This window comes from Acomys russatus, chromosome 6 (assembly GCF_903995435.1).
Source record: "Acomys russatus chromosome 6, mAcoRus1.1, whole genome shotgun sequence".
In the NCBI taxonomy this organism is placed as follows: Eukaryota; Metazoa; Chordata; class Mammalia; order Rodentia; family Muridae; genus Acomys; species Acomys russatus.
Window position 1 is genome coordinate 4,939,698 of NC_067142.1, and position 23,177 is coordinate 4,962,874.

A 23,177-nucleotide genomic window follows, 5' to 3' on the forward strand; every position below is an offset into this window, starting at 1 on the left:
AATTTTCCTGATAATGGCCAGAATCTGAACTCTTATTTCATTTATTCAGATAAATTCAAGTCACTGTGATTACAGGTTCGTGGACCCTCAAGAGCCGATCCTACCTGCATTGTAAATGACCTGCTGACACCCTGCTCTCCGGGAGATCCTGGAGCTATTGAAATGACATGGATGGATGTTCCTGGAGATAAACTCTTGGAGCCAGTTGTTTCCATGGTGTGACATCTTAAGTCTTTATATACTAACTTGTCGAGCAAATGTTTCGTGTCTGTGATCAGGCTCATGGATTTAGTCCTTGTAGACTTATAAATGTTAATTGTGCTTAAATGTAAAAGTAATTACCGTAAGCTGTGAGATTTGTGCTAATTGAAAAGCTTGTATTTTGAAAACCAAATTTTCTGGCTTTAAGTTATCCACAGAATTCTTACATATATTGCATAAAATGTTGTTAGAACTTAAATAGAATATGAGTTTTGCCCCTGAAACTCACATGCTTAAAAATAGCCAGAAATATCAACTACTGAATTCTAGTATTCATAAATAGTATTGTTATATTTTACTTCTTTAAGCTACATACTAGTTTGAATACTGTACTTCTTTAAATGTTCAACAGAAAACATTAACTCTTTTTCTCAAATACTATATAAGACTTCAAAAAGAGTTTTCATTGTATATACATTTACATTGTAGGAATTAAAGTAACTTAGCAGATTTATTTTGTGAGATCTATCTTTAGAGAACCGGGGTGCTCCAAAAATCTGTTTGATTGCTAACGAGCCCCCAGTTTTAAACTTTTCTGCTGTAGCTGCCAGTTTTTAGTGTGCTTTGTGGTAGGCTTGACAGGAGTGTTTGGAGAGGATGCTTTGATGTGCTACGTAGGCAGACAGCAGGCCTAGATGTCTTGTGTGGAGACACAGGCAACATCTGTGCTTCTCTGGTTATTCAGAAGTTTCTTTTTTTGAAGTCCTTGATAGATTAGATTATTTAAGTTTTTGTGTTCTGTCCTGCTTTGAAAAATTGATAGTAACTTAGAGCGGTTCCTTTTTTATTTGCCATGAAATTTTATAGGAAACATTCATTTTTAATGACTTTCTGGTATTGGTGTATTTTCACTATTAGTTTTACCTTTAGAAAGTTCTCATTACTCTATAGTTGTGTTTCGTTTCATTCATTCGTTTGTACAACCCAGTGACTTACAGAAATGTATTTTTGTAGTAAAAAGGAATAAAATCTGGTAAGTACAATTCAAAAAGAACATAGCAATATTACTACAGAGTGCAATTTCATTGGAAGGATGAAAATAATGTTGAGGATTTTGCTGTTACTGAAGAGCTACCAGACTTGACTTTCAGAATTTGCTGCTTCAGTTACAGAATTCCACAAGGATTATCATAAAAAGTGCTAATTTCTCGTGCAGTTGCCCTTTTCCTTTTGAGTTATATTTGGTGGGAAACAGACCTCTTGTTGAAGGGAAAGAGTTAGGCCAGGAATGAGTTCATGGCTGGACCATGGGAGGCATTGATCCGCAGGCTGCTAGGCCTGTCCTTGCAGTAGGCAGTGAGCAAGCATGGGGACAGAGGAGTGAGGGACTTGCTGTTGGGAGCTAATGACACTGCAGATGTTCTTACTTAAGTAGTACCAAGTAACAGGACAGTTTTTACCATGTTAAGTCCTCTGTTAACATCCCTCCTTCTTTTCTCTAACAGTGGGATATGCTGCGGTCACTGTCTAGCACAAAGCCTACGGTCAATGAGCAGGACTTGCTGAAATTAAAGAAGTTTACCGAGGATTTTGGCCAGGAAGGCTAACACCGAGACAGAAGAGTACGCTCTTGTCGGTCCTTTGCCTCTCTTGGACGGCATCCAGATTATTTCCAGTAAAATCCTTTTACACAGGGAAACGCACATCTCACTTCAGCGTTCCTTTAAGTTTGTGTTGTACTTTTCCTGTACTACCTGTTAAATTCTTCAGTTAACAAAAATTGTAAACTTGTAAGGAAATGAGCAGTGGCGCGAAAAACAACAGAGAACTGAGATAGTGAGGAGAGCCTCGAACTTGGCTCCATGTGCAGCTTCTAGGACTTTCATGAACGCCATTGCAGAGAACGAGCCCCCACATACACTTTTTTAAAAGAAAATTGAAATAGGGCTAACGCTAATGATATCTAAATGTCTTGAAAAAAATCTTTATGCATTTTATCAGTGTAAAGTTACTGCTTTATTAAAAATTAAAAGTGGTAGACTCTTTACTCTCAGGGATGGGCAGCAGAGTGCAGACCACACTGTGGTGAATTGGGGGCTCCTGTTGATCGTGTAATGGGTTGGTTTTTCCTGTGTAGATTAAAGTGATTCCTTTAGAGGCAGCGGGCTGTTGTAATCACATGACACCCTTCACTGTGCGCTTAAGAGACTTTCTAAGTTGTTCATCACCTTTACCTTGAAAAGTGTGTACTTCAATGTCTTTGTGTAGCCAAGACTGACCAAAAGAGGTGACAAAGAAGTATAAATTTTTAAAGAATTGTCATGAGATACTGTAATGGGAACCTTTAATAATGAGAAAATGACTTCTGTTTGGACTTTGTGATGTTTCCTGTGTATGATGTTGGGGTGTGTGTGTACATATATATAGCATAAATACATACATAATTTTTTAAAATACAGGATAGAGAGTCATGTCTTTCACTTTTAAGTTCACAGAGCAGTTTGTCCTAGCCACACAAACATTAGCAGTGTGGTATTCCATGAAGCTTTAGAGACAAACTGATGTCTTACTAAGTAATGAAAGATAAACATGCCATCATGTTATTTTAGTGTCTTCAAATAAGTGACCTGAGGGTTTCTATCACACGCTTGTGTACCAACACTTAGTTGTGCCTTGGACATTTGCATTGACTACCTGCACACAATTACTGGGTTAACTAGAATTGCTCTGCAGCTCTGCCATGCAAGTGCTACACAGCAATTGCATTTTAAAGTATATTGCACACAGTTTACATGCTTTGCTATATGATCGCCCTTTGGTTTTCTGTAGATTATTTTTGTTGATATTCAATAAAAATTGTAGGCCTGAAATAACACTGTTCTTATGTGACGTAAATTGCTATAACCTACTTTTGCCTATCTTATGTATGCTTCTTTATTTTGTGACCTGCATAGGAGTAAATGTCTAAATTGGTTAAATTAAAAGAATTAATTTATGTTTATTAATGATTGTGAAAGAATCAAGGGTAGAAGTGCACCCTTATAATCTCATGAGATCAAAGCTAGCCTGGGCTCTATAGCAACACCTTGTCTTTAGAAGAACATTAAAATTATGCCCTTCAGCAACTACTGTGTGAGAGCTACAAGTTATCTTGGCAAAACAATCCTGAATTCTAGATAATTGTCTACATTCTTAGTCAATGTTCTATTGCTGTGTAGCGACACCAAGACCAAGGCAACACTTATAAAGGAAAGCATTTAATTGAGCCTTGCTTATAGTTTCAGAGGTTTAGGCCATAGTCGTGGAGGGGAACATGGTGACACGCTGGCAGACTGGGTGCTGGAGACATCGCTGAGAGTGCTACACAGACAGCAGGAGGAGAGGGGGCCACAGCCTGGCTTGGGCTACTGAAACCTCAGTACTCACCCCTAGTGATGCACTTCCTCCCCTGATAACTAAGCATTCGTTTTTTGTTTGTTCGTTTCTAGACATGGTTTCTTCTGTGTAGCCTTGGCTGTCCTGGACTTGATTTGTAGACCAAGGTGACCTCAAAACCACAGAGATCCACCTGCCTCTGCCTTCTCAAGTGCTGGGATCAGGCATGTGCCACCGCACCCTGCTTAGGGGCCATTTGTATTTAGTCACGTAGTTTGTGGATAAAACACATATAAACTTAGTTGTTTAAATACAATTGAAAGTGAGAAACTTCTGTGATTCCAAAGTTCAAAGAACTATATAAATTAGCCAAATATATGAGCAAATGATATGTAGTAGCAATAGTGTTGATAAATGTATATAGCCCTGGGTGGCTTGAAACTCATAATGTAGACCATGCTGGCCTCAAACTCACAATTGCTTCCCACCTGCTTCTCCCATGTGCTAAAGGTGTGCACCATTACCCTCAGCCCCTCACACTTGATTCTTTTTTGTTTGTTTTGCTTTTTGGGTTTCTCTGTGTAACCTTGGTTGTCTTGAACTCACTTTGTAGAACAGGCTGGCCTCGAGCTCACAGAGATCCACCTGCCTCTGCATCCCAGAGTGCTGGGATTATAGGTGTGGGCCACCGCACCTGGCCTCACACTTGATTTTTATATGTTCTTTAAGACCTCTGTGTTGCTGTGACATGGAGTTATTGTTCCATTCCCTAAATCTATTTTTAGGGAATAGGTTTTTTTTTTAATGGAATCTAATATCTTTACACTTCTGGAATGGTAGGATTTACTTAATAAGTCATTTGCATGTGTTTAAAAAAATTAAATTGTGTGCCGTCTGTTTCACGATATGTGGGGATACACGTGTAGATTTCAGAATGCCTTTGTGGAGTGAGTTCTCTCCTTCCCTTTGTAAGTTCACGTTGTCAGGCTTGCCTGGCAAATACTTCTGTGCGCTGAGCCGTCTTCCCAACCCTTTATGTGTTCTTGTGTGGAAAAGCAGAAGAGCCTGCGTGTACATGCTCTGCTTCTCAGGCTTATGACCATTATTTTTAGGTAGACATCTGAGCAAACAAGAAGACCCTCGCGGTTGCTCATCTTTATGAGCTGCACACTACACGGCTAAAAGTGTTTTTGCTCTAGTCTTAAAACATCACAGACACTGGTTGTCCAATATGCCAGCAGAGAATTGACTTCTGAGTTCACTGTCTGCTGGCAGGAAGCCAAGACAAGTACAGCTCACACTGCAAAGTACTCTTCGCCACTGCTGTGAGGTGAAAGAAACGAAGCTGCACCAGGAGCCAAGCATTGCCTGTGGGTTTCTTTTGGTAGGGCTGGGACTTGGAGGAGTAGCTGCTCTTCCCTTATATTGAGATGAGATCTCTATTCATTGTCTGATACCAAGTGATCCATCTCAGCCTAGCCAGGTGCTAGGACTGTAAGCACATGGTACCCAGCCCAAGTTATAATGAATATTGCTCATAGCAGGAGAGTTTGTATATCTGATAAAAATGTGTGGAAAGCAGACAAACATGTTAGAGTGTATGTTTTGAAATTTGTATAAAGTATAAAATGATAGAGCATGCACTTTGTCCCAACTTTTAACATGCGACATACTTAGCTTAAATAGAAACACGTACACACTTGTTCTGTGGAGGGGGCAGTAGAGGGAAGAGCTAACAGTACTTAAGTCTAGTGATAGGAATATCAGGGAATATGAGTACATACTTACAAATATTCACAGTATCCCCAAATAGAAGTCAGTATGAATGACAGGTTGGTAGCTGATGATGGGAATTAGTCTTTAGCTCTGCAACTGTATAGCAGAATATATTTTTGTAAGACAGAAAAAAAAAAAAAAAAAACCAGCATCACAAAGTCATCAGACGAATATCCCCTGAAGAGTTTCTGTTCATCCATCCAATCTGCCTTCCTGGTCTGAGGCTTCCCTAGCCTCTACTACGGGAACACAGATGGGGAGATCCCGTGTCCTTCATCCCTAATCCAAGGCTTGGTGGGTGCAGCCATTCCAGTCCTTCACTTTGAACGCCTAGAACCAAGATGAGCAAGGCATTAAAAATAGGGTTGTATTTTGTTGGTGGCACACATCCTTAATCCCAGCACTCGGGGGGATCTCTTGACTTCAAGGCCAGCTTACTCTAACAGAATGAATTCCAGGACAGCCAGGGCTACACAGAAAAAGGATAGGATAGGGTTGTGGTTAACAATTGCATCTAATAGGAAACTAGTTAATGTCTGTTTTAAGTGTTCACGGAGGGGACATTAGGAAGCCTCTTGGCAGCTGCAATAGAATCAAAATGAAAACTTTAAGAGCGACTGGTGGAGATTATGGCAAGGATAGAAACCTTGGGGTCTCCCTTGACTGCGCCAGACATTTCTTGTAGTCAGAGTCCTAAAATAATCTAGATTTTATTTGGTCTTGCCAGTTTCCAAACTGTGTTAGTTGGATGCCCAGACTCCCATATTTTTATAATGAGGAGGAAAAGTCAATAGCAAAAGAGCAAGCTATGAATGTATGTATTTGTAACATTTATAAGAACACGAGTAATTAGGAAGGCATGTGAAAATCGACCATTTCTGTTAGTCAATCAGAAAAAAAAATGTTTCCCAATTCGAGTATGGGGGGATCAAGTTGGCTTAGTGGTTGAGAGGACTTGCTGTTCTTGCAGAGGGCTGGAGTTTGGTCCCCAGCACCCAAATGGTAGCTCACCACCATCATCCCATAGGCACAAATGTGTCTCATACACATGCAATCAATATTTATTTAAAAATTCAAATTCAAATGTAACATACCAATATGGAATCACTCAAAAGATTCTGCACTGTGTTGTGCTTGAGCTGCTGCTGGTGGTTTTAGGCACTTGCTTGACTGGTTGAGGAAATTGAGTTTAACAGTGGATACTCAACTCTAATAACAATGTAAGAACAAGTACTCAACAACTTTAGGAACAAGAGAGCTGGAGAAAATTGATTATGTCGACGTCACCCACAAAGCCATTTGTACTTCTGGGAGAAGACTCCGAATCCAGCCCCTAAATCAAAGCTTAGATAGGTAAATGAAACAGTGAATAATACATCTAATGTCAGTAAATCAATGTAACGTATAAGAAGGCATGGGATAACTCAAGTTATTTCAGTCTGTATTGTATTGTACTTCAAGCAGCCCAAAATAAAAATACCACAGCCCAGGAATTCAGGCATAGTTTTCTGTTCTCACCAGGAGTGTCGTATATAGTTGCCTGAAGGATACCAGTGAGCTAGAAGCTTTAGGCCTTGGCTTAACATCTCTCTCCATGAAAGCTCAAGGCTTCTGCCTGTGGTCTTCCTAGACACCCTGGCCTGTGCTTCCGCACAGTGGTGGCCTGAGAGGAGTTACTGCTGCATGCTTGTGACTGAAAGTTGCCGAGCAAGTACACCATCTAGCAAGTTGGAGCTGTACCATCTTCAGCAGCTAGGCTCAAAAGTCAATGTCACCATACCCTTGGTTGACATCACAAAAGATCAAGTGGCTGGAACTGTCACTGGAAGGAATGTCGAGATTATAAGAAAAGTGTGGGTTAGAAAACTGTGATGGACTTCCCAATCAAATGCAATATGAAATGTCTTTAAAAAGTGTCCTCAGCAAAAGTTGTAATCTGAACCTAATCTACCAGTGACCTAATTACTAAGTCTACTGGGAAGAGTACACGGGATGAATCAGTCACAATATGTGGGACACTACAGAAAATGGGCTGGTTTCTCCAAAAAGCCAGTGCTATGGGGGAAAATAGATTAGTGATGTCCATTATTGTCTTTAAATGCAATTCAAGACAGCAGAGTATTTGAGCCTTGATTGGACCCTGCTTTATAACAAGGGAAGGTGGAACTGACAAGGTATGGATGGAATATTAGACAAGATTACAGATGTGAGTTCTCTCAGACATAGCAATGCTACTGCTATTGTGTTTGTGCTGACCAGTGCTGGCCTTGATTTAAAAGGTCCATGCTGAAGTGGGCAGGTGAGGAATGAGAGATGAATTAGCATAATGTTCTTAACTTGTTTTGAAATCACACCCACACCCCCTCCCCACCCTACACACACGTCCCCAACCGCCCCTCCCCAGCACACACACCTCAAATATACACTGGGACCGGAAGAGTTGGAGGAGCGGAAGCCAAGTCTTACATGGCTAGTGCATGGCATTGCCTGTACACATAGCACCAGGGTGTGAGTCATCAGAATGAGTCCGTGCTGCTGTCTCCCGCCATGCATCTGGACACCATTCTTTTCTGAAAGCTGAGGAAGTTGCCAGAACTGTAGGACATCACTACTCAATCCAAAAATGTCTATAAAATTCTCAATGCATTCTTTTGTTTGTTTGAGTTTGTGTGGAGGGGGTTTATTTGTTTTAAAGATTTTATTTATTTATTTATTTATTTATTATGTATACAATGTTCTGCCTGCATGTAATACCTGCAGGCCAGAGGACATCAGATCCCAGTACAGGTGGTTGTGAGCCACCACGAGGTTGCTGGCAATTTAACTCAGGACCCTTGGAAAAACAGACAGTGCTCTTAACCTCTGTGGTCTCTCCAGTCCTGCCATTGCATTCTCAAAGCTTGAGATGGCAAGGTGATTACACAAACTATCAATGTGTGGGAAGGTCCAGGATATTACACACACACACACACACAAAAATAGCTACAACTGAAAATACACCAAGATGCTAGTTACATAGGGAAGGAGTAATACAAATGCAAGAAGAGGGTAGGTCTAGCACTACTGTACTCAGCTGTCAATAGCTCTTCGTCTCCAAGCCGATGTTCAAACATGAGTAAGCACCCTTCCGCTAAGAGAATATTAGTTTCTCCAGATTCCTGCTGTGGGTTTCAATACAACACAGAGAATAACCTTTGACCTCCCCCCCCCCATAGCCGTTAACTGAACCTTCCACAAGGTGTAATGCAGGTTGCAATTTGTAAAGTGAGCTAGGGAAAGACATCATAGCTACATGGGATCACTAATTCCAGGTCCGCTATGCTTAAGGAAGACTGTTAACCTTGCTTAGATCTCTGCTGCCTCAAAATACCGCACCACGTCGTAGAGGGATGTATATGCAGTTTCAAAAGAAAAAACTCCACCCTTTTAATACATTGGCCAACATTTAAATTGTGTAAGTACAGATGAAGCTCAGTTTTTTCTCTCTCTCTCTCTCTCACTCTCTCTCTTTCTCTCTCTCTCTCTCTCTCTCTCTCTCTCTCTCTCTCTCTCTCTCTCTCTTTCCTCCTCCTCCTCCTCCTCCTCTCTCCTCTCTCTCATTTAAATAAGCCAAATATGGCTTTTAACCTAGCCAAAATCAATAGCTTTTCAATAATGAGAGACCTTGCCTCAAAGGCAGTCAGGCAGATAGTGAGTGATGGGGAAAACCCTCAACATCTTCCCCTGGCTTTCACATGTGTGCTTATGACCATGCACACTGCACATGGTGTACAGGGATTTTAATCCAGCAACATGGCTTCTCTGGCTGGAATACAGACATGCCCTTCGAACAGTCCTTTAATCCCAAACAATGAAAGTAAAGTTAGTTTATGTGAGGGAGCACCCGTTTGAAAGTGATATCTAATCAAGTGGCAGCCAAAGTGATGAATCAGAGCAAGATTTGACAGAATGAGTCATGATAGGATATGCCCAACTCTCAGCCAGAGACAGAAAAAAGAAGAGTTGGGAGTACAACACAGAGGGAGAGAGGGGGAGGCAGTTTTACCAGGTTGCAGAGCGACAAAGCTAGACATAGGTGAAGACAGAATGAGAAGGAGAATGAGAAGCCGGAAGATTACAACAGATTGCTAGAGTCAGTTTAAAGCCAAGCAGAGCAGTTCAGTCAGAAACTCAGAGAAGCCAATTTGAATCAGTCAGCTTGGAGAGGAGTTTGAGGCAGAACAGCTGAGTTGAACAAGCCAGCCAGAGTTTAGAAAGAACTAGAAAGAAAGGGTGGGCTTATTCAGCAGTAATCTCAGAGGCCAAAATAATTGTAGGCTAGAGTTAGTTTGGGGCCAAGCAGAGCAATACATTGAGAAACCAAGAGAAGCCAGTTTGAATCAGTCAGCTTGGAGAGGAGTTTGAGCTAGAGCAGACGAATTGAGCCAACCATCCAGAGTTCAGAAAGAGATAGAAAGGATGAGCTTATTCAGCAGTAAGTCTCAGAGGCTGAAATCATTCCAGGCCTAAATTAGATTGTACAGAGGCTAGTAGCTTCCAGGACTAAGCCTGGGTTAACTGACTGAGGCAGTAAGCTTCCAAGATGACTATTACATCAGGAGGATAAAAATTATTTCTACAACACACAAGCATGTACTACACACAGAAAGAACCTTTGCCCAAATTACATACTGTAGTTCTTCCCCAGACTCATGGCCCTGCCAGTTCCTCTGAGACTTCGCTTCTAAGGGCAGTAGCTGGCATAGGAGAGTGATGATTCCAACCCGCAGACAACCAAGACTTGTGAGATGAGACTTATGTCCTCATTCCTTCTCCCTGACTGCTCTGAAAGCCACATAGCTTGATCTCTTCAGTGGCAGCTGAGGTGAGAGAGGGGGGGGGGAGGGGGAGGGAGAGGGAGGGAGAGAGGGAGGGAGCAAAGAGATGGGAAATTTGTATTTTATGGACAATTATGCTTGGTCTCTTTATATGAGTCAAGGGAGCATAACAGCCTGGCTGCCTTCACATGGGGAATGGAAAATACACAGAAAAACAATGATTATTTTAGTAAACTCTACCAAATATTGTGAAGTTATATCAAGAAAATTTCATGAAGAAAGTCTTGGGCCAAAATGTAATGGGAGCTATCTCTGAGTAATAAAATGAGTTCGTTTGTTTTTCTTGTTTTCTATATTTCATGAAGTATTGTTTCTACTTTTTAAAAATTATGGTAAAAATGTCACAGAATGCCATTGCAATCCTTTGTAAGTGTGTGATAATTCAGTACGGTCAGTATTGTTCAGCCATCAGTATTAGTCATCTCTGGGACTTTGTCATCATCCCACATATAGTAACTCCTCATCCCCTTGCCACTCTTAGCGCCTGGTAACCTTTATTCCACCATTTTTATGAATGTCTATGCATCATGCTAAATGAATTAAATCAGACCCTGAAGGTGTCCGGCTTGTTTCACCAAGCAAAATGTCTTCAGGATTCAGAAAACTAGCAGGGCACAGATTTCACTCCCTTCTAACACTGGTTAATCCTCCATTTTGGGAGTAATCTGTAGCTAGGCTTTTGGAGCTTTCCTAGCTTTGGGTGCCTGTGAACACCATTGTTATGAACAGTGATGTGTAAGTATCTGTCTGCGTCCCAGTTTTCAGTTGTTCTCCATCCAGCCCCAGCAGCAGATCTTGTGGGTATTAATGTGGGTCATATGGTGCTTCTATGTTGGACTTTTGAGGACCCACTAAGCAGCTACATCATTTTACATTTTAACCAGCAACACATGAAACTTCAAGTTTCTCTTCATTCTTGTCAACCTTTGATATTATCCATTTTGTTTGTACTCATCATCCATCATGATGAGTACAAAGTGAATTGTTTTTAACATCAGAAAAGGCTAATTAAGTTTACAGCAACCAAGAGTGAGGTGGTAATCTGTGTTTGAGTGTTGGCAATAGGAATGTGGCCCATTGAAAGCTTCTGCAGCTCATAGACTATTGCATGGCAATTTTTACTATAGTTTACTGTAGTCTTATGTAAGACAATTTTTTTTTGCTATAGTTTAGTAGTCTGTTGTTATAAGGCAATTTTCACTATAGTTTTTTTAAACTATTATTTTGTTTCCAAGGTTCTTAAATTAATTTAGATTTTAAAAAAATGTTGTCCAAAAATATTATATGTTTTGATTATTTTTTATCGTCTCCTTTAGTCTTATGCCAAAGCCGAGTCCCTGACTTGCTCAATCAGCCTAGATGCAGCTAGAGGTATACTGTATGAACATAACCGTAGTGGTGAGTTCAGCTTGTGCCTGAGGATCTCATAGGCCAGATCCACGCAATCACTGCCCACACGAATTCCTACCCTATTGTTCCAAAAAAACCCTGGGCTGTGTGCAGGAGAGGGTAGGTTAGTACTCCACGAAATGAAGAAATCACCTGGGATTTTAAAAATTGTTCTTGAATTTTCCAAGTGTAGGAGGAATCTCTTGTGTCTGTATGAAAGTATCACCTGTCAAGAAAAAAACAAAAAACAAAACAAAAAACAAAAAACCCAAGGCCTACAGAAAAGGGTGGAAGAGAAGGTGGGACATCTGGACAGCAGAAAGGACTCTGGGATAGAGCCAGGCAAGGGAAATTCACCTAAGAAGACGAGAGGATAGACACATGGTACCTGAGCAGAGCTAACTGGCCACATGGCAGAATGTAGATTAGCATAAAGGGTTATTTTATATGGCCTAAGTATTTGTAAATAAATGGTGAGTCTCACGAGTCATTATTCTGGAAGCTTGAGGATGGGGGGAAAGCATGTACCCCCACTACATCCAAGAGTAAGTGTGCATGCCCATGCTTGCACATTCTTCCCACACCTCTGTAATTTGGTCTAGAATCTGACCATATTTATTTTGCCTTTTGGATAATCACATCTGGATTTCATAACACCTAAGAAGAGAGGGAAGTCATCAGGAGTTTGGAGGCAGGAGGGATGCTTGTTGCCAAAGACAACAAGGAGTGTTCCCCAACTGTCAATACATGATACCTCCATATGGCAACCAAAACAAGAAATCACCGTTGGTATACTGATAGCCCAAATAGAGCTCTTTATGCATGCCAGCAAACGTCCCACTGATAACATTATTCTGTTCTAGGCTCTGCCCTGGAGTCCCAGAACTTAACACATTTAGACATCGAATTTTTCTTTTTCCGTTTTTTTTTTTTTTGTTGTTGTTGTTGTTGTTGTTGTTGTTTTAGTGTAACTATAGCAGATGCCAGGACCAGTGAAGACCACTATCTCATGTTTAGAAGTTATAGGGTTGAAGGGGGGCCAGAGAGGTTTCCCTTCTGTTCTCTGACTTTCCACTGGGATAAACTGACAAAAAGGAAATAAAGTACACAGAGGAAAATACTTAATATCTCAGCAAAGGAGCCAATCCCAGGGGTCTGGCTGCCCACTAGCCCAGGTCTGTTCTGAGGTTTTTACACTTCCCATCAACAGAGAGGAATGGAAGATATAGAGTTGAGTTGCGAATTACCTTGAGTGATCCCTCAGGTATGCATACTGCCCTGTGATGGAAGTCTGTCCAGGTATGGCTATACATCTTCAGCCTTTTCCCAAAGACATGGGACTAGGTACTTTTTAAAAGTTGCTCTGAATATAGATAAAATTCCAGAGGCTCTTCCTCCTTGTGGGTGAACTGAACAATAAGACCCTCTTACAGAAAATGGAGACCATCACAGAAAACCACACCGGACATAATGCAGAGGTCAGTGTATCTTGGGGAGCCTCATCCCAATGCATAATCTACATCACAGCGCCTGCAACATCAGTAAACATCATGGAAGCAGGGGTGGGGGGGATTATAAGAGCCATAATGCTAGGACATTTGCTGTGAAATAATCTATCAGAAAATAAGACCTGAACAATAGCACTATCAATGGCATGATAATGCGGGAGGCGGAAATCTCATGGAGTCACTTCCACCCCTGGACAAAGGACTACGCAAGCCCCCCCAAGGGAAATTGGGTGTCACTCTCTTAATGTTTTTTTCAAGCTGATTTGGATGAATAATACCTTTGTTAGGACCCAAATAAAACTGGTGAAAATGGGCTGGAAAGGTGGCCCAGAGGTTAAGAGCACCATCTGCTCTTCCAAAGGTCCTGAGTTCAATTCCCAGCAACCACATGGTGGCTCATAACCATCTATAATGAGATCTGGTGTCCTCTTCTGGTGTGCAGGTGTACATGCAGGCAGAACATTGTACAAATAATAAATAAATAAATCTTTTTTTTTTCCTTTTAAATTGGTGAAAATGGTTAATCAAGTTAGGAATAGCATTTGTGGTCCAGTTTCTAAATGGTGAGAAATTCCAGGTTTAATTAAAAGTCCTGTGTGGGGCAGTCTGAATTGCTGGAGCTATTAGGATTGGAAGCTTTCTGCGAAGCTGTCCTGGGAGCTGTCCTGTTCTGATGAGGACCAGTACCTGAAGCAGTGGTGCTGGAACATGAAGGATGCAGGATGTTAGTGTACAACATTCTGAGAGGAATCCATCCTGTCAGGTCTGATTCAGCACCAGTATCTGGTTCTTTTGTTCTGAGAACAATTCCTCACAAGCATTATAGTCCTAAAATTATAAATATATGAGGTGTGCTTGGTGCGCAGAAAATTAAGGCTAGTTTTCTGCGCTTTGTATGAGCAGAAGACATCTATAAATCTTCATTAATATACAAAGAATGGCATCTAATAATAAATCCCATGGATTCTGTAGCTGACAAGAAGTGTTGTCTATGCATAGACATGCATGTCTCAGCCAGTCTCAGAGCTATTCTCATGTAGTGAGATTAGCAATATAAGTTACCTACTTGTTCTGCAGTTTGAATTCTTGACATCCCTCACCCCCTCCCAATCCCTCTCCCTCCCTCATCCCCTCTCCCTCCCTCATCCCCTCTCCCTCCCTCCCTCCCTCCCTCATCTCCTCTCCCTCCCTCCCTCCCTCCCTCATCTCCTCTCCCTCCCTCCCATAGTCCTCAGAAAGGGGAGCTCTCCTACCCTAACATCTGACTTCAGTCTATCAAGTCTCATCTGTACTACCTCTGTGACCTCACAAGGTTGCCCTGCCAGGGGGGAGTGATCAATATTAGGGGGCCAGAGTCCATGTCAGAAGTCATTTCTACTCCCTATTTTGTGGGACCCACAAGGAGACTGTGCTGCCTACCTATTTCATCCGGGCAGAAGGTATACTGTTTGCTTTCAAGTTTGAGATGTACTATCTCACCGTGACACAGCATCACAAGGCACTGTTTGGTGAGATTGTAATATCCTATTGCTGTTAAGAAATAGAGTTAGATTCCTCTGGCTCTCCAATGGGTTCTCCAAGTCTTACAGATCTGTTTTGCTAAAGTGAGCTCTGCCCAAAGGCTAGGTGTTAGTATACTTGTCAAGAATTCACCCCTATCCAGAAAGTAAGCTGTTTCTTTGCTTTGGGGGAGGTTTCATAGAAGTGCCTTGGTTTAATGGAGGCCGACCAAATAAGGACCTTAGGAAGGAAGCTGATGGTACCAGCAAGATGAGCCAAGTCATTTAGGTGCCTGTCTTGTGCCCTGCATCACCAGTCCTACCACACTGACATTTTTCAGTCAAGACTATATAGTGAGGTACCAATCAAAATTCTAGACCCGGAAGTGCAGGTGAGTTTCCTTGGTTGGCAATACTAAGCACATTGCCATACATCAAGCCTGTCTTAGCTACAAGAGATCATCTCAGAAAAAAACAAAACAACCACAACGAAAGAGTTAAAAGGCAGAGGCTCACGGCTAGGTTCTGTCCAAGTCCAGTTCATCGTGATCCCATGACCGAAGTTACCACATTACCAAATTAGCCTGGCAGATTCCCCCTTGGAGTCTGTTGGGTCTCAGAGAATGGCATTTCAATGGTGGCTACAAGAATGGATTTGTGCTTGAACCCTCCAGACTCTGCCCTGTGCACTGCTTTTCTCGGAGGACTTTGAGCTGTGTCCTTTCCCTGTGATGAACATAAGCATGGTGGAACAGGTCTCCTGGAGTGCTGGGAGTCCATCCAGCCAATGACCCTTCAACCGACAGCTTCGGGGATCCTTCGACTTTCAACTAGTTTTACAAGTCCTGGGGACTGTGTTCACAAAGCTAGCAGTTTAACTAACACTGTGCACTGAGATCAATGGGAGAAAAAAGATCAATATTCTTTTTGCTATTTGGAAACAACTGCATTTCTTTTAAAGATATTTACCAACAAAACAAACAACCCCTACAGAAATCTGATGTTCTCTCAGTGGAACGGTTTTAGTAATCCAGAGGATAGGAGATGGTTGGAAAATCTGGGACAGACTGGCAAGACCCCTCAAGTGCTGAAGCAGAGCTGCTTGACAGTCAGCCATTGACATAGGTCTAAGCACAAAAGAAACAAACACACGCATACATAAAAGCCTGGAGATGAAAGTTCACACTGCCATAAACTTGAGGCTTACTACCCTAAGGGTATGGCACAGTATCATAGGGCATTGTTGAGATTATAATGTTCTATTGATGTTGAGAAATGGAGTTAAGAGTCCTCTGGCTCCCCAATGGTTTGTTTTGCTAAAGTGAGCTCTGCCCAAAGGCCAGGTAGAAGCTACTTATCAAGAATTCGCCCTTTCCAGAATATAAGTTCTTTTTCTTTGGGGGGGGGGGGAGGAGTGGGGGAGAAGTGTCTAATAGAAATGTCTTTGTTTAAAGGAAGTTGGCCAAACATGATCTTAGGATAAGTTTATTCAGTGAGTGTGATAATGGTGGTGAATGCCAGGGCACACTGCTGGATGTCAGAGGACAGCCTGCTCTCTTCTCTCATGTAGGCCCCACGGTACCCAACACATGTCTTCAGGCTTGGTAGCAAGAGCCCTTACCTGTTGACCCAGTAGCATTGTTTTTGTTTTCAATTTGAGCAAAAAGTGATGAATGAAAAAAAAAAATGTGGTCTAGCTTACAGTACTATACCATCGGCAGTACTGAAATAAAATACTGATAGGCATACTATGGAAAAATCTTATACTAAGTCAAAGAAGCCAGTCACTACTGGCAGCATATGAGAACTCCTTTTATATGAATAGGCAATTCGAGAGACAAGTTTGTGATTGCCTGTAACTGGTCAAGGTTTAAAAGAAACTGGGGTGTGACTGCAATTGTTTACAGGGTTGCTGGGAAGGGTGATAAATTGATTGTGGAGATAATTTAGAGACTCTCTATACTAAAACCACTTTAAATCAGTGAATTGGACGGTGTGATAGGCCAATTAAATCTCCGCAACAGTGGCTTTGTTTTCTTTTGCATCTGCCTTGGTAACGAGGTGAACAGTGTTCTCGGCGAAATTGAATGATCAGAAATCCAAATCAAGGTGCAAAGCGAAAGGGAGCATTTTCTAAATAAGCCAGGAATATACAAATTGAAACCTGGGATTTCAGAGTGGAATCTCAGGACTTTGGCACGGAACAACAAGATTGGGGATCCGAAAGCCACAATTTGCAAGCCTCCCACGCCGTGGGCGAACCCACGGGGCGGCAAGGTCCCAGGAGCCTAAGCACGGAGAGCCTGCGCAACCGGTAGGGCGCTGGCCCAGAAGCCAGTATGACAGCGAGGCCGCCCGGGCCCGGCTCCTCCTCTTCCCCTCGCCGCCGTCCCGCCCTCGCCTACAAATCCAAACACTGCAGGCTGCCGGTGCACGTGATCTTCCTGTAGTCGCTCCTGCGGAGAGATGCTGCTGCTGGCCGCCGCCGGCCTCGTGGCCTTCGTGCTGCTCCTCTACATGGTGTCGCCCCTCATCAGCCCCAAGCCCCTCGCGCTGCCCGGCGCACACGTAGTGGTGAGTGGCTTCCTGTCGCTGAGCTTGCCCGGGCCTGCTTGGCGGACTCAGGCCACCGTGGCCACGGTCCCGGGAAGGGGCGGTTGAGTGGGAGGGTCACCTGCCGCCTTCGCCTCGGCACTGCCCTGCCTTGCCAGGCCTCGGGAACCCGCGCTCTGCGGCGCCAGGCAGGAACCCGCCCACCGAGACGCCAGGCTCCCCCGTGGGCTGCAGGACAGTGTCACCGGGAAGGCGCCAGCCGAGTTACCGAGGCTCTGGGACTCTGTGCTGCTCGCTGATCCCTGGAGCGTCCCTGGTTGCGGCTGTTTGGGTCTTCAGTTTTCCCACATGAGTCAACAGAGACTGAGAAACTTCGCCACGGACATGGCGGCGGTCCGTAGAAGGCAGGATAAGGGCGTGATCCCTGTTGGGAGAAGCCACTGCCCGGGAGTCCTAAGGAGCCCGCTCCAAGGAAGGGTTCTGGCCTCTGGGACTGGTCCAGGCAGCTGAGACTGGAGGGTGGTGTGTGCAAGTGGCAAAGAGCCGGAGGGTTCTAGGAAGTGACATACCTGAGGCCTGGCAGCTGGGACCAGCAGGCTTGTCTCTGGCTTAGCAAGCTGTGCTGATTATGGCTCCAATGCAATCCTTTAGCATCTTTCCCAAGTCGGAAGGATGAACTAACAAGCTTGGTTAGAGCCAAGATGGAAGGCGACATGAGTGGTTTGTTTTGTCCGGAACCTCGCACATTCCTGATGTGAATGATGCTTAGTTATGTTACCCCACAGCTTCTCCCCCCCCAACCCCCCATCTCACAGCTTCAACCCTGGCAGTTTCTCACCCAAGTCTTAGGTGAACCTTAAAACCCGAGGCAAGGAGTTGTAAATAAGGACAGCTAGCGTGCAAACTGGCAGCGCACATCCCCGTGGTGCCCACAGGTGACTTACAGGAGCGCATCCAAGTGATTCCCAATCAGTTGTTACAGAATAGGATGGCTATTTATCTTAGTGTGCTCTATCCCAAACAAGGGCTTGTGGGTGACTACATGTGTCAACATTAATTTACTTTTTGTAAAATTACCGGTTTATTCCCAGCTTCTGTTACACATGGTGTGGAAGGAGTTACATTAAAAAATAAAAAGGAAAAACCCAAACTTCAGTCAGGCCATAAGAGAACTTCTGTTACAAAATCATGGCTTAAAAGGTTGAAGTTAAGGGCTGGGGGGGAAATGGCTCAGTTGGTAAAGTGCTTGCCATGAGTTGGAGTTCCCAGCACTCACATGGACACTGGGCCTTTGTCTGTAACCCCAAGACTAGAAAGACTTAGCCCAAGACTTGGCCACGACACTGGGGCCAAGACCTGTAGGTCCCTGAGCTTCATTGGCCAGCTTATCTAGATGTGTGTATCAGCAAGAACCAGAAATTAAGGTGCAGGATGATTGAGCAAACATACAGCACTGACTTCTGGCCTCTGCACAGGTGCACCTACATACATACAAAGCTGAATTGTTTCACCACTTGCGCCTGACTAAAGCAGTTCAGCTCCCGGCAAGGGGAGGAGAGCCAAAGTCAGAATGAAACGTTTGATTCAGTATTTACAAGGTGCTGTCAGTAACCCTGATACGTGTTCTTTCGTCTCCCAATCACACTCATGGGGCGGGATGAGGACTGTTTCCGTAGACAAGAAATTCTTTTTTTCCCCCAACGTATTATTTTGTAACTTCACATAATGTTCCCCGATCCCACTCCCTTCTCAGTTCTCCCCAGGTCCTTAGTCAGTATGCCTCATTAATACAATAAATTATGTGTCTATGTATATGTATATACATATATCACTGTAAATGACATGGCATGAATTATTCATATGATGTCAGGGTCATGCTTTATTAATATCCCGAGAAGAGGAGCATGTGATTTAGTTGAGAGCAGTTATCAGGAGAGTAAGAAGAACCCTGTCCGTCTATCTGTGTGTCAGCGTGAACAACTTGTAATTATTTTCTGCCTCGTTTTTTAGGGCAGTTCCCATTGCTGGCGCCCTGTCTGATCGCAGCAGTGACGCTGTGCTGGCCTTCTCGTCCTTTAGATGTTTGTTTCAGGGCTTCTTGCTGGCTGCCTCCGAGTAGTGCTCCCAGCAGCAGGCAAGCTCCTGGTGCCCTCAGTGGGAGCTGCATGCAGTGCTTAAAGAGATGAAATCGTTTCGATGGTATTTGTAGTGATCAGTAAGGAGTGATAAGGAAGGGAAGTTAAATGGTTATCTTCGGTACCCTCCACTGAGCTCTGTTCAACAATTGGCAGACAACATGTGTTTAACATTTTCTCAGCCATTGTGAGAAACTCTTGACAGTTCTCATAATATCCAGAATAACATACTCCACAATTAGCCTAACTGTGTTCTTACATGTCACTTGAGAATCAGCTGGCTTGACTAGATCATTTTTTATGTACCCTGACCCAAAAGCCAGGTCTCATATGGAGAAAGTGAATCGACACGTTTGGCAGAACTCCTGGCTAATATTTGCATCACACGTTGGAGCATAAAAGTTTCCTAGGTAACCTCATTTTCACTTCCATCGATTCACTGAACGAAAAACAGGGAAGCTATTTATATGCTTGGACATCACGTTTTTCTTATGGAAATGGCATTAGAGGGGACTCTGTAAGTTAAGGCAAGTTCGTATTCAGTCGCTGCTTGTGCCAGGGGATGGTGTTGTCAGTGCTGAGTGAGATGGGCTGGCTTGCTTTTGTCCAGCCAGGGAGCCAGGAGGACACCTGTGAGCCCTGAAGGTACACAGTGACAAACCAGGGAGGCAGAATGGTCTGTTCAGGACATGCCTCTCAGGGGTGGGGACAGTAGGGCTTGAAAGCACTGGTGTGGGGGATGAGTGATAGACGGATGGTAAACCTCTAAGGCAGCATTGTAAAGCACATGAGGCTGTTTTCGGAGTCCATGCCAAGTACCATGAAGACCCAAAGTTTATAAACCAAAATAGCTCATAAAATATGCTGATACCAAAAGCCTCAGAGACAACATTTAGCCAAGGCAACAGGTATATTTTTTTATAATAAACCTTACTAGACATTTGGTTAATTATCTACCAAGTAAATGTCTCCATTAGAATTGAGGTGAGGCTAACGAGACATGATGTATTTTCAAGTACACAGAAACATCTCTATGCTTGGAGGGTTTCCTGGTGATCTGAGCATTATAGTGTGGTGGGGGACGTTCTTCTGCGTGGGGTTAGCATTGTAAAATGGTCTGACTATGGAAATGGTTAGGTTTTAACAGGTGCTTTTTGTTTTGCTTTTGAGACAGGGTCTCACCGTATAGCCATACTGGCCTGGAATTTACTATATAGACCAGAATGGCTTGAATTCAGACAGGATCTGCCTGTCTCTGCCACCAGAGTACTAGGATTAAAAGCGTGGCTCTAATAGAGCTTTTAAAATGCAGTACTGCTGAGCATTTCAGCTTTTAACATTGACAGCAGTATATGTGTGTGTGTATGTGTGTGTGTGTGTGTGTGTGTGTGTGTGTGTGTTTGCACACATGAGCTCGAGTTAGGATCGAGCCTAGGGCCTTGCCTGTGCTTGCCCGGCAAGAGAGCTCTACCATGTCCTCCCTCCTTAGCCCTATAACATGTTTTCTTAGACCTAGCCTTATGGAGATGTGCAGGAAGGAAATGAGATTCATTTTTATGTATAAGCAGCAGCACTAATATATTATTTCTTTGCTAGAATTGTAGGACACGTTCCCCTTGGTGACCTCAAACAATTTTAGATGTGCAGTTTATAGCTCTGCACTGAAAACAGTCAAAGCAGGAGGTCCCGCTTTGCACATATTCCATGTGATAAGTCTGCCGTAAAGAGGTTGTAGTTCTTAGAGACTTTTGTTTCTGTGACTGAGCCTTCTGTGGTCCTGGCCAGCACCATGAAACTGTCCATAACAGTGACTCCAACTTTGACCTCCTGATCACCCACAGACACTGTCCTGAGTGCTGGGCTTGGTGAGTGCCACCACACCCAGCTTATGGCAGAATTTTTAAAACCCATAATTACGTTTACAGTCTTTTTTAGTACTGGAGATAAACCCGGGGCCTCGTGAATACTAGGCAAGTACCTGCAACTGAGCTGCCCCTTAACTACCATCACAAATATTTTAAGTAGACTTTGTACACAGGAGACATTGCAAGTGCTAAGATGGTCTTGCTGGTGTTCCTTGTAGGTCACAGGAGGATCCAGTGGCATCGGGAAGTGCATTGCTATTGAGTGCTACAAACAAGGAGCATTTATAACTCTGGTTGCCCGAAATGAGGTGAGTGTTGTAGAGTCCTCCTGACTAACAGAGGTGATCCTGGTGCTCACACCTGTAGTGTATCGAGGCCAAGGACTTCTTTGCTGAACTTGCATCACCTCAGCAGCTCCTTATTTACTGCCGTAAATCTGCCAGGCACTATCATCCTAGACAGTGCATAGTGCACAACTTGAAGAATGGATGTAGGTATCATTAGGCAGTGCCTTACGTAACACATACTGGCTTGAAGGCAAAGGCGCTGCCGGTGGCAGCTTCAGAGCCAATCGGTACAGAGAGGTGTGTAGGTATTTTTCTGTGTAAGTTGCTTATGTCATGATAGGTATCTTTGGTGGAGTACACATGCCCCAGAGGAGTTGCAAAGTACTTTTCTTGTGTCTAACCAATCCAAGGGTCTGTTTTTCCTTATACACGGGTCTGTAGTCTTATCAAAGTCGCTTTCAGAGCATAAACTGTGACTGAAGTCTTTTTGTTCCTCTTTGGGCGCTGGGGTGGTGACCATGGCTGTGTGGTGAGAAGCCAGGGGCTTGCTCATCAGGTAGCAGATACTCTGTGGAAAGAAGAGGGGCTTGGTGTGTGCTCCATGGGTTCAATGCTCACGTCGGGCATGTGAATCAACTCCACATAGAACTCAGCATGCAGGTGCGTGCCTACAGCCCTAGCCCTAGGGAGGTGGAGGCAGAAAGGGCAGAAGTTCGAGATCATCCTTTGCTCTGTAGCTAATTAGAGGCTATCCTGGGTTGCAAGACACCCTGTCTCAGGGAGAGGGAAGAGAAAGAGAAGAGAGCTGTGCTTGGGGTTAGCTGCCTAGGTAGAGTGGTTAATTGAAAAGAGCCCAGTGGGCAAAGCAGGCTAGAAAGGGTCTCTGGAAAAAACATAAAAATAATGACCCAGAATCAGGCTCAAGTTTCTGTAATTTCTTCTAAAAACAAGGAAGGACTGGACTAGGTTTACAGATTTAGTAGAGTGCCACTTTATGAGGTTTTTAAGCAAGGCTAGAATTTGACATGAGACCAGTGAGCGAGCAGGTGGGAGGCTAGCATCACACAGCTGGCAGGAGGTCACACGGGGGCCATGTTTGAGTACACAGAGAGCCTTCCGGCGTGAAGACGTTCTTTAGTTTCTCAATGGAACTTTTTATGGCAGTCTTGGAAAAGTCAGGGAGTGTGTATCTGTTCACTCCCCCAGCATTCAGTAGGAATGTACTAATTTGTCGTGGGCATTCATCTTTGTAAACTTTACTTAGCCTTTGAAGATACCTGTCCCCCCACCCCCACCTCCATCCCTTTATGAGACAAAAGTCTCTTGCATCACAGGCTAGCCTGGACCGCTGTAGCAGAGGATGACCCTGCTGGACTCCTGATTGTCCCACCCCTATGTTCTGTGTACCTCCAGGCTTGGTGTAAGCCTTACTGGGGATTGACGCTCAGCGCTTCATGCATGCTTGGACCTTCCCCTTTGTTCTTCTACAGTTCTCAAATTTTATTTAAATTTATGACAAATTATGGTCTGTAAACTCTGTTTTCTTGAAAGAAGCAAAACAAAACAGAGGAGTTGGAAGAACTGGGCAGTTATCCGGATAGCTTTGAAGTTCTGAGGAGTATTTTTCAAAGTAGCCAGATGTGGATTTATCCAGTGCTTCTAAAAAGTGATTGATTTTTTTTTTTTTAAACTCTAGTTTTTATAGGAAAGGA

At 43.5% G+C, this 23,177-nt stretch overlaps 2 protein-coding genes across 2 annotated transcripts in view; both read left to right on the forward strand.

The window, feature by feature from the left end:
* Vps4b (vacuolar protein sorting 4 homolog B) overlaps positions 1-3,154 on the forward strand; it is a 29,184-nt gene extending 26,030 nt beyond the window's left edge. Inside the window, exons 10-11 of the mRNA XM_051147208.1 lie at positions 76-216; positions 1,707-3,154. Coding sequence (XP_051003165.1) covers positions 76-216; positions 1,707-1,808 — 243 coding nt within the window. The 3' untranslated portion in view covers positions 1,809-3,154. The remainder of the gene's footprint in view (positions 1-75; positions 217-1,706) is intronic.
* A 13,857-nt stretch (positions 3,155-17,011) lies between these two features.
* The window catches only part of Kdsr (3-ketodihydrosphingosine reductase), a 29,339-nt gene continuing 23,173 nt past the window's right edge, over positions 17,012-23,177 (forward strand). Inside the window, exons 1-2 of the mRNA XM_051147209.1 lie at positions 17,012-17,199; positions 21,397-21,486. Of these exons, the coding sequence (XP_051003166.1) occupies positions 17,092-17,199; positions 21,397-21,486 (198 nt within the window). The 5' untranslated portion in view covers positions 17,012-17,091. The remainder of the gene's footprint in view (positions 17,200-21,396; positions 21,487-23,177) is intronic.